Below are 11,310 nucleotides of genomic sequence, written 5' to 3' on the forward strand. Positions count from 1 at the left end.
TGTTTCTCATAATCCAGGTTAGGAGAAACTAACTTGAAAGGTAATTTCACTATCCTAACCCTCTCTGCAATCCAAAAGTCGTAAGGAATTCCCTCATCAACAGTCCACGGTCTGGGGTCCCTTTCTGCACGAACAACGCTGCCCCAAGCATTTCTAATTTGATGAAGCATTTCAGCAAANATTCCTTCCTTATAATATATCTGCAATGTGACAAGAGATGCAGGTGTAGGTGCTCCTCTCAAAGGATACCNGAATTGCCTTTGTGCTAACACAGGATTGTAGTTAATGCAACACCTGACACCCATGAGGGGAACATTAGGGTACCTCCCGCAATAATATATGATTTGCGATCTTTGCCGCCAAAGGACATTCCATTTAATTTGCTCCACATTTAAACTTACACAGAGCTGGGCCCATTCATTTGCCCCTTTCATATTCGGTTTACACTACAGTAGCTCATCCACGGGACATGTGGCGTTCAATGCGTTCTCGCTCACCCGAGAGACGAACCATACATACAACATTGGCAGACAACACAAAAGTTTCCCTTCCTTTAGCTCGTAACATTGACTAAGGGTCCCATAAACTTCCGCTAGGACAGCGGTGACCGGATTCTCAGAGCGATCTTTGTATCCCACAAATGCATTTACGGCGGCGCTGTCGANGAAGTTCTCGATGTTAGGAAAAAGCATGACACCATAGAGGATAAGAGCCAATANATCCATAAATGTTTCCCATTTTTCCTCCTCAGCCAAACGATGCAAGTATTTCTCTAGGTATTCCTGAGGAAGGCCACTCACTTTGCCCCTGACTGTGAACTCACCTTTTAACTGCATAGGGTGTAATTTCATGATTCTTGCTAGNTGCAACACAGGGGTATACTGCCCCAAGTAGTTAAACGGAGTTCTTCCCTCAAGAGGTATACCTAAGCTCTGCTCAAATTCTTCCGCTGTCGGCACTAACTAGAAATCCCGAAAAGTGAAACACCTCAATGGTGGATCATAGTATTGGGCTAAAATGGTAATTGCTGATGTTTGAACGTCCACCTCTAACAGGCTCAACAAATTCCCATATTCCTCCTTGAATGCATCCTTTTGGGCAGTATTCATCCTCTTCACCAGTTCTCTCNAACCATGCATATTACCTTCCTCTGCTTCGATGGCTATCCTTCCCTTCAAAAAGCCTGAACTTGAACCCCACTTGACNTCAGACCTCATGTTAATTTCCATTTTATCTCGAAGGTTTAGTCACAAATTTATAATTTCCTGGCTATAACCAATTAAAATGCATGAGAAAAAGAAAGAAAGAAAGGGAAAGAGACGTATAAAAAGATAAAGAAGTAAGGTGTTTGCTTTTATTATGTGAAAGTGGGGATTATAAGACCGCACACATCTCCCTTTGTGCCCTAAATAAAGGTCCGGCGCTTCAGATTAGGGCTCAAGTATATGCAACCTCACAAGGATGGTCTCTTGAACCTAGAGGTCAATGGTCGCTAGAGCTATGGCCCTCTTCATAGCATCTCCACAACAGTCGAGTAATCAACTAGGTGTGAAGACACAAATGAAAAGAACAGACTCTAGTTGGGGTTCTCACGATAGCCAAACAGGAAGAATATCCAAAGTGGCACCGCTACACAACCCCCTCTAATTCTAAACTGCACTCAGACCCGGGTATAGGGCCCCACTCAATATATGCATAAAGTGTGTGTGTGAAGGGAGAATGCAAAATGCAACCCAAACCCTCACCTGCAAAACAACCAGAAAATTTTCCAGGCAGATATAACATGTATTCTACCCTAGGGTTCAATAAGCACAATCAAACAATTCACATACAATTATTTCAAATATCAAACATAGATAAAGAAAATGGGAAGAAAAACATAAAGAAAAACCACATCGAATTCGTGCATCTAATTAAATGGCTTAACCCTCTAGCTAATCCCCAGTGGAGTCGCCATCTGTCGCAACCGGAAAATCGCGACGGGACGACGACGATCCAAAAAAGGAAACGAGTTTGAAAAAGAGATTTGGAGTCGCCACCATAGTTTATTCTGGAAAACTACGGAAAAACCATAAAATGATAAAACACGGTCCGCGAAAACCAAAGATCGGGTTCGGGAGTCGGTTACGTGTAGGGAAGGTATCAGCACCCTACAACGCCTGCCCGAAGGCAGTACCTTTAATCAAATGCGCGAATTTAATGTGGTTTGCAAAATGTTTAATTTCCCCTAAAAGATAAAACTCTAAAGAGAACAAAATATTTTTTTGTTTTTTGTGCCCGACAAGGGTTGACCTTGCTCCTACGTATTCTCAGTTGGACTGGGAAATCAGGGTTACGTAGTTCTTTAGAATTATATTTGGGTGATTGTTCGAAAATATGATGTTTTATACTAAAGAAAAAGAAAAAAAAGGTTTTCGACACAAGGCTGACGCGAATGGTCGCACGTGTGCTTAAACCTTTTAAAATATTTTTGTATTTTTGAAAGAAAGAGGAAAAGGTTTTAACACAAGGCTGACGCGAATGGTCGCACGTGTGCTTGAACCTTTTAAAATATTTTTGTATTTTTTGAAAGAAGGAGGAAAANACACAAGGCTGACGCGAATGGTCGCACGTGTGCTTGAACCTTTTAAAATATTTTTGTATTTTTTGAAAGAAGGAGGAAAAGGTTTTTTTTAACACAAGGCTGACGCGAATGGTCGCACGTGTGCTTAAACCTTTTAAAATAAATTTTTGTTAATTTTTTTTTTGTGTATTTGTATATTCAAAAAGTAGATAGATATTTAAAACAAAGAAAGGAAAAATAGAGAAATAAAAAAATAAAAATAAGAAGATAAATAAATGAATAAGAATAAAAAAACAAAACAGGATAAAAATAAAAAAAATAAAAAAAGTAAATAAAAACATATTTAAACCAACTTTAACTCTAAAAAACAAATTGGGCCTAAGCCCGAGTAGAAAAGGGATGGTAAAAGTGAAAAATAAGGGTGCGCAGGAAAAGAAAAGGTTCTTAGGCAGAGTGGGCTTGCGCCCAAAGGAAATGGGGTGTGAGAATGAGAGTAGGGGTGCGCAACAGTAGAAGAAGGTAGGGGGTGCNCTGCAGAAGAAATACATTTTTTTGGTGTTGTTGGGCCCAGTAATAGCCCAATATAAAAATCAGAAAGTGTGAATGGGAGATGGCAAAATGGAAGCAAAGGGGTGCAGCAAAGATTTTTTTAGGCACGAGCCCAAGATGCCCTCAGCCCAATTCAAGTTTTAGAAACCCCTTAGGGGTTCAGCTTTCCCCAACTCACTCCTCACTCACGTCCTTAGAGACTCAGAGTCTCTTTCTCTGACCAAACAGCCAAAGGGTAGGGCTTGCCCCCTTCGAGCACAGCGCAACCACTTCCGACGAACCCAGCCACTGTGCCACCACCTTCTCCAGTCTCGGCGTCACCGTCGATGCCCGTCGGACCCTCACTGCCCCTCATCGCGCGAGAGAGGAAGATCGTACTCTCCTTCGTGGACCGCCTCCTGGCCGAGCTCGACCACCGTACCCGCCGACCGTCCACCGCGTCGGCCTCCAAGCTTGGTCCNCCACGTCGCCGGCGACCGTTGCTGCCTGAGGCGTTCAGCCCTTCTCCAGTCTCCCCTTCCTCCAAAACGTGATTTCGACAAGAAAATAAACAATGTGTGCTTGAATTGGGTGCGTGTGTGTGCTCTGACTTAGGTGAGTAGTCGTTGTTCTGTTCTCCTCTCTTTTCTCTTCTTTTGCTTGAGAATGTATATGGTGGTTTCTGGGTTCTGTGAGGATGGTGGTGCTAAGGAAACAGATTTGCAATGGCCGAGAGAAACGAGATAGAATTGGTGGAGATGGTACCGTAAACAACTCAGGGAGATTAGCTCCCTTTTCTTTCTTTGCAGCTGAGAAGAATCAAGGTTTTGGGGAGAACTGGTTTAGCCATTTCGGCTTTGGTAATGGGGACGGGAAAATGAAGAGAATGAAGGTTGTTTTTTCTTGCAGAGAAGAGGAATTNGGGTTTATGCNTGAGGGGTTTGGGGCTGGAATGTTGGTTTGGTGTGATTGGTTCTGTTTATTGTGTTTGACACAGGTCAAGATCGAGGGCAGCTACATCAAATGTTACTACCCAGATTCACAGGGAGACCTACGGCTCGCAAGGGAGGCNAGAAACTATTTCTATTTTATGTTTTCGTATTGTATGAGAGCTGACATGAAAAGAAGATACATCTGATTCTGCCTCTCTTTTCTGCTTATTACAATTTTCTAGCATGTTTTCTAGGTGTACGCAAATGGATATTGAAATCTGATACTGAGGAATATACACCTATTTCCTATTGTCATTTATAACTGATGAATCTTGTTGGCATTGAAATTGTATTTTGGGATGCAGTTTTGGTTAACAGAGGATAATGGAAAGCAAGCGCACACAACCATTTACACTAATCAAATATCATTCGTTCACCTCTCGGCACACATAAAGAAAGCACAATCATGGGCATGTAGATGGGCGTGGCTAAAGAGCTTAGGTATACAAAGACTTACCTCCGCAGCTTCAAACCTTTCCTTTTGGTTCCATACTCTTTGGCTCCCTTAGACCTTGGATTGCTGAAGTAACCTTGCAGGTGCTGGAAAGCTATGCCGAAAGCTAATGATTCTCCTTCTCTTTGGCCGTGAGGTGCTCTTTTTTCCCCAAGTTGTGATGATAGGAGATGGTGAAACGTTGAGATGAATATGGTGGAACGGGTTGGGTAATAACCGTGAGTGTCGAGATGGCTATGGCGATGGGTGAGTATGGATGAGGNTTGGTGATTGGGTGAGGGGAGTCCAAGCCTAGAGCAAGAAAGGAGTCTTTTTTTTCCTGAATCCTGTCCAGAGTGAATCGATAATGGTGAAAGAGTCTTCCTAAGGCCTCGTTCTTGTGTTCCTCTGACTGCTGTACTCTTCCTCTCGGGTGGTTAAGGTCTCCTCCTTTGATTTTTCTCTCCCTCTTCTTTTGAACCTTGCGTGAGGACTTAAAAGACAGCCTCCTGACACTCCATTGCTTCATCCCCTATTGTCAGCATTGGTTCTTACCGCAACTGGCTAAAGCTATTGCTTCTTGTTGCAGCATAAGTCTGAGCCAAAGATTTTCACCAAAACAATGATAGATGCTTCAACACGGAGGAGATATGCATCTGAATCCAAAATCAGGTCTTGTCCAATATGAAATATCCATCGGGTTACAATTTTGTCCATCATTAAAGCAATCCTTGATTAAAGCAAACTTGTTCAGACATCATTTTTCTCTTGCGTAATTGTTGATCTGTATACAACTTTTGTTTGTACACTGTGTATATTTGCGTAATTGTTGATCTGTACATTTGTACACTGTGCATTTGGCTTGTTTACTTTGAACACCTGTGTGACAGAGGATGGGAAGAAGCACCGTCTGCAATTCCTCAAATCTTAATTGGCCATTACAATTTTCCCTTTTTTTCTTTTTTTTTTTTTTTTTTTTTTAGATATTTTTGTTTTGTTTTCTACAACTTTTAACGTAAGAATTAAGGTAAAAATTAAGGTAACAGAAGATAAAAATGAAACTAAATAACAAAAAGAAACTAACATAAAAAAAGAATAAAAATGAAATAACTCTAAATAATAAAAGTAAAAAAATAAAATTAAAAATAGAACAAGAATAAAAAACTAATATAAAAATGAAAACAAATAAAGATAATAATAAAAAAAACAAAAACCAGATAATATAAAAAGAAACAAAATAACAAAAACAAAATGATAAAAGGACATAAGATAAAATAAAAATATAGTAAAAATAAAAATATATTTTAGTTACCCGGACGAAATTGGGTGTTGACACAGAGCTTTGTTCAAGCTTTTGTTTAGAATTATCAGATTGAGTACTACCAGGAATCTCAGGTATTACTTTCTTGAAGAATCTTGTAAGTGTGGACTGCTTTGAATCACTTGGTTCGGATTTTGATTTGACTTTGCCTTTTTTGTTTGGCTTACTGTCACTACTTCTCTTCCTTTTGGCAGGAGAAACAGAACTAGGTACTTTATGCCTCAAGATAGTTGATTTAGAATCTTAACTAGGAAAAATGTTAATATTTTTGCTAGTGTTGTTTGCATTATTAAGGCTAGGTTTTGCACATGAATCAGTGACATTTAATGTGCAACACTTGGATGTTGAAATAGGAGTTTGACAAGAAACCACTTGTTCATGAAATTTAGTTTCATGTTCATAGAAGAGGTGTGATGAAGGAAGGAGATGGAGGGAGAGGGACGGAGAGAAGCAGGAACAATTGACTTTGTGTCAAAAAAAGAAAAAATGAGATGGCACACCGTTAGCCAACTCAGCGTAATTTTAACGATGTTAGTTTTGGATGACTAAAATCAAAGTTTCCTTAAGGAGGATGACTAAAATGTACCTTACTTTGAAAGAGAGACTAAAACCAAAATCGCTTGATAGTTGAGGAACTAAAAACATATTTAACCCAAAATTGATTATTCACGGTTACACAAATAATAATAAAATATTATGTAGTTTTATAAAATAGATGTATAAGAAAATAAAATAGACATATTACTATTATCTCATTAATCACATTTTTTTTTTCGATTTTAGATAATGAAATATCTTATTCGGTTTTATTTTCTCATAAACTCCTTCATTTTTTATCTTTAAAAGTTTTTTAGTCTATATATTTTGTTCATAATTTTAGTCATGGTATTTTATCTTCGATCACACAAATGTATTATCTTAAGTTTTACTATATTACAAAAACTGATACAAGTGTTTTTTTTTCTTTTCTAAACTTTTATTTTTGCAAATGTCACTTTCAATAAGTCTTTATGTTATTTTAACGATCATTCTTCTTCTAATATGTTTTCCTCTAATATAACTAATATTCCTAATACAGTCAATATTTTTGTTATTTGTGCTCCTATAATTATGCCTAATCAACCCAGTGTTTTTTTACAATCACCAAGTGACTTAATTTAAGTACTAACTATTTTGTCTCATTCACCTCTAACAATTAAGTATGTCCTTCCAATTGCCCTTTGACAAGGTATACATTCTACCTGTAATCCATTTCCACACTATATTGTTTTAATTTACAATAGATTGTCTTCACCTTTTTATATCTGCATTTCGTTTATTTCTTCTATGACCACTCCGAAATTTGTTAGTGATGTCTTAACCCATCTTAGTCGGCATCAAGCCAAACTAGATGAACCAAGTGTTATTTAGAAAGTGAAACTTGGGAATGTGTCCCATTACTGTATAGAAAATTTGTTGTTGGTTGCAAATGGATTTTTTTCTATTAAAGTTGGTCCTGGTGGAACTATTGATCGCCTCAAATATCGGTTGTGGCCAAAGGTTACACACAAATTTTTAGATTAAATTATGGTGATACTTTTTCTACCAGTAATCCATTTCCACATTATATTGTTTTAATTTACAATTGATTGTCTTCACCTTTTTATACTTGCATTTCGTTTATTTCTTCTATGACTACTCCAAAATTTGTTTGTGATGTCTTAGCCCATCCTAGTCGGCGTCAAGCCAAACTAGATGAACTAAGTGTTGTTTAGAAAGTGAAACGTGGGAATGTGTCCCATTATCGTATAGAAAATCTATTGTTGGTTGCAAATGGGTTTTTTTCTATTAAAGTTGGTCCTGGTGGAACTATTGATCGCCTCAAATATCGATTGTGGCCAAAGGTTACACACAAATTTTTAGATTAAATTATGGTGATACTGTTTCTACGATGACAAAGATGTAGTTTTTTCAAAATAGGTAACTCGGTCCTTAAGTTGAATATGCACATAAGGTACTCTTTTTATTATAGAAAAAATATCGCTAAATCCAAAATGTTAATAAAGAGTAATAATAAACTAACTAAAAATAAAAGATAAAGATAAGATAAAAATATGATATCTATCATAAATATCTAATAATAATTTATGACATACCTAAGCCAATTAAGTTTATTTCCAAAATATTTATAAAAGCCCATTATTTTCATAGTATAATAAAATAAAATTATCTTTAACTTAATTAATTATGATAAGTACCTAGATAATATATTCTATCTTAATATTTCTATTCTAATTGATCATGATAAGTCCCTAAATAATACATTTAATTTTTTATTATTATCTAACAATAATATCTAATTATATCTAGTAATATCTTTTAATCTATACATGTATATAGTATATAATAATATCCAAGAATATCTTTTAAAATATCTAACAATATTTAATAATAATTTTTCTAATTCAATAAATTTTTCCCAAATCTTATTTTATTTAAATAAAATAAACCCTTTAAATAAAAATAACAAACTATTTTATCTTTTATTTAAAATAGTTAATCAAATTTGCATATTTTTCCTAATTATTAAAATTTCTAGAATCCCACATTTCTCCATCAAAAACATTTTTCATCCCCGAAAATGTACATACAAAAGGTATCTTCTTCTTATGTTTTCCTATAATAAGACCTAAGAAAAATTCTTAAAATTATAGTTAAACGAACAAAACAATACATTCATACTTTAACAAACAATGTACAACAATTATTATACATATTCATACACACCACACTTGCACATAAAACAAATAATAAAAGAAATAAACATGTATTATACACACAACAAGAATAAAACACGTGACTAATCCATAATAAGGAGCTCTAACCAATTATGTTACCCTTCACTTCTATAATAATTATCTTTTCTTATTTTAAATAACGACTCTCATAAATACTACATTTTCTAGATATCTAATTTTCCTAGATCTTACAAAGACGAACCAACATGGGCCAAAGTTCGAGCAGGCCTGATCAAGCCAAAGGTTGAAATGAATTGTGTCAGACCAACACCAACAATTGAGACTATCCAAGTTGAGCCAAAGGTTAAGACTGTCAGAGCGGCTGTAGTGAAATGGTTAGCGTGGAATAACAAACCAAGAGGGATTTTAATATAAATGTGTGCCTTTTAATTTCTTCTCTTTTTATCTTACTATGCAAATAATAAATATAAATAAAAGAGTAAGGTTGAGAGAAATTTGCACAGATGATTTTTATACTGGTTCAGATCTTACCAATCCTACGTCCAGTCGCTTATCTCAAATCAAGATAAACAATTCACTAATCACAAAACAATTACAAACTACATTCACAAAGAAACAATTTGTAAGAGTTTAGAAACTATCTCTCTTGATACCACAAGAGATGGACCTGCACCTCCTTTGAATCTTCACAAAGAATGAGACATCTCCTCCGAGTACTTCACGAAGGATGAAACACCTCCTCCAAATACTTCACGAAGGATGATCCTCTTCCACACACCTCCTTAGACGCACCAAGGATGAACCAGTTATTCCTCCGTCACTGTAGTAGCAATGTACCAGCACCACAGACAAGAGTTTCCTTAGCTGAGCAAGAGCACACAATTCTCAAAGAGTTCTGAGTATTTTAGCACAAGGGAAGAGTTGTTGATGATGGATAAAGAGAGCCTATTTATAGATTCAAACAAAAACTCTTCCATTCTTCGAAACTGGTCATTTATGCTTTTAATCGATTATTATTATTATTGTTAATCGATTAAATGAGGACAACGACTAGTTTTCAAAAACCAGAAAATTCCAACGACTAGTTTTAATCGATTATTCTAAGGATTAATCGATTAATTAATCGATTAAAAAAGGTATTAATCGATTATTCCCTTGCCAGTTGAGTTTTCAGCACCCGTAACGTTTTAACCGATTAATACTTGATTTAATCGATTAAAACCGTGTGTTTTTTATTCTGAACAGCAAATATAAAATATGAAGGTACAAGAATCAAAACCTACTACAAATCTAAGTCCTAAACATTTAAACTACAATTATTACAAAAGCTTTTTATAACAAAAATAAGTTTTCAAAGGATCTTCATGAATCTTGATATATCTTGACTTGATTTGGACATCATCAAAACTTCATCTTCATTTTGCTAACAAAGATGACCAAATATGTGAAAACATTGACACGAGCCTAGGCAGAATTTGGCCAAATTCGATCAGGAGATCCACAATAAAAACTTGATTGAGTCGGTCTTGACTGAAGTTCAGCAGAAGTGGACAAGTTAATCCCGATAAAAAATTTACTGAATTCAGTTAGAATGGTCATCGCCAAAAATCAGCAGAGACCACCACAGGAAAAACTCAATCGAGTCGATTCAGATCGAATTCGACTAAGTCAACCTCGATTAAAGGTTGGTTGAGTCAACAACCACCAAATTAAACTACAACTTTAGAGACTCTCAAACAAGTAAAAGTATAAACCCATTTCGACCCATATCCGACAAACTCATCTCGACCTTCGATTTAGGTTGACCCGTCTTGAACTTCAATAAGGGTCGATCTAAGACAACCTTCGACTCGGGTTGATCCATCTTGACCTTTGATCTAAGCCAATCTGTCTTGACCATCGGTCTAGGACAATCCATCTTGACCTTCGGTCTAGGGCGATCAATCTTGACCTGCAGTTCAATCAATTTGTCTTTGAGTTGGTCGATCCATCGTAATCTTTAGCTTAGGATGATTCATCTCTGTCTTTGGCTCAAACAGTCTCGACCTTTAATCTGAACTCCACGTCTCAACTTTTGACCCATTCTATGACCTGTGACAACAATAAATGCGATGTAGGAGCATTTAATTCATTTTTCCAAAAATAAAAAAAAAATACATTTTTTTTCAAATATCAATTATCTATAAAAATAAAATAAAATTGTACAAATATAAAAGAATTTCAAATAACAAACCAATAAAGATTATATAATTATAGAAAAGCGTGAAAAAAAAAATCAAATGTGTCCAAAAAATAAATTACAAAATGAAAAATCAAATAAAAGTTTATATAATTTTTTTAACATTACCTAATAAATTAAAAGTTTTTAACAATTTAAAAATGAGACTTATATGAAGACAACAATAGGTAAGAAGACTGAGAATTATCCAATGCCCGATCAAAGCAAAAGTTCACCATTAAAATCCGAGTGACTTCCGATGATAACCACGAGAACAGGTTCTTTCATTTGTCATCCCTAATGGATTAGACCTTGGACACCCTATCTGTTTATAAATGAATTTCACTAAAATTATAAATCAAGAATATGATAAATCATTTAACAAGATCTACGTGAAATATACCTAATTAGTAATAATTCTTTTAAGAAATACATAAGCCAAGGATGAATTACAAACATTTCTCATTTTAAAAATTAATCAAATTCTTCAGGAATAAAGCTTTCAGAAAACCCCTCC

At 35.7% G+C, this 11,310-nt stretch overlaps 1 protein-coding gene across 3 annotated transcripts; it reads left to right on the top strand.

Moving 5' to 3' along the window:
- Positions 1-3,282: 3,282 nt before the first annotated feature.
- On the top strand, positions 3,283-5,478 carry LOC106753808. 3 transcript variants are annotated; one of them, XM_022777770.1, is made up of 4 exons: positions 3,289-3,983; positions 4,089-4,160; positions 4,389-4,524; positions 4,621-5,478. In XM_022777770.1, exons 1-4 carry the CDS (start codon positions 3,789-3,791, stop codon positions 4,725-4,727), a joined length of 510 nt encoding a protein of 169 aa, XP_022633491.1. In that variant the 5' UTR covers positions 3,289-3,788; the 3' UTR covers positions 4,728-5,478. The 3 variants fall into 3 exon arrangements, with proteins under 3 accessions (XP_022633489.1, XP_022633488.1, XP_022633491.1); XM_022777768.1 differs by having other exon boundaries at positions 3,283-4,160; positions 4,610-5,478; XM_022777767.1 differs by having other exon boundaries at positions 3,288-4,160.
- The last annotated feature ends 5,832 nt before the right edge of the window (positions 5,479-11,310 follow it).

This window comes from Vigna radiata, unplaced genomic scaffold, assembly GCF_000741045.1.
Source record: "Vigna radiata var. radiata cultivar VC1973A unplaced genomic scaffold, Vradiata_ver6 scaffold_7, whole genome shotgun sequence".
NCBI classification, from domain to species: Eukaryota; Viridiplantae; Streptophyta; class Magnoliopsida; order Fabales; family Fabaceae; genus Vigna; species Vigna radiata.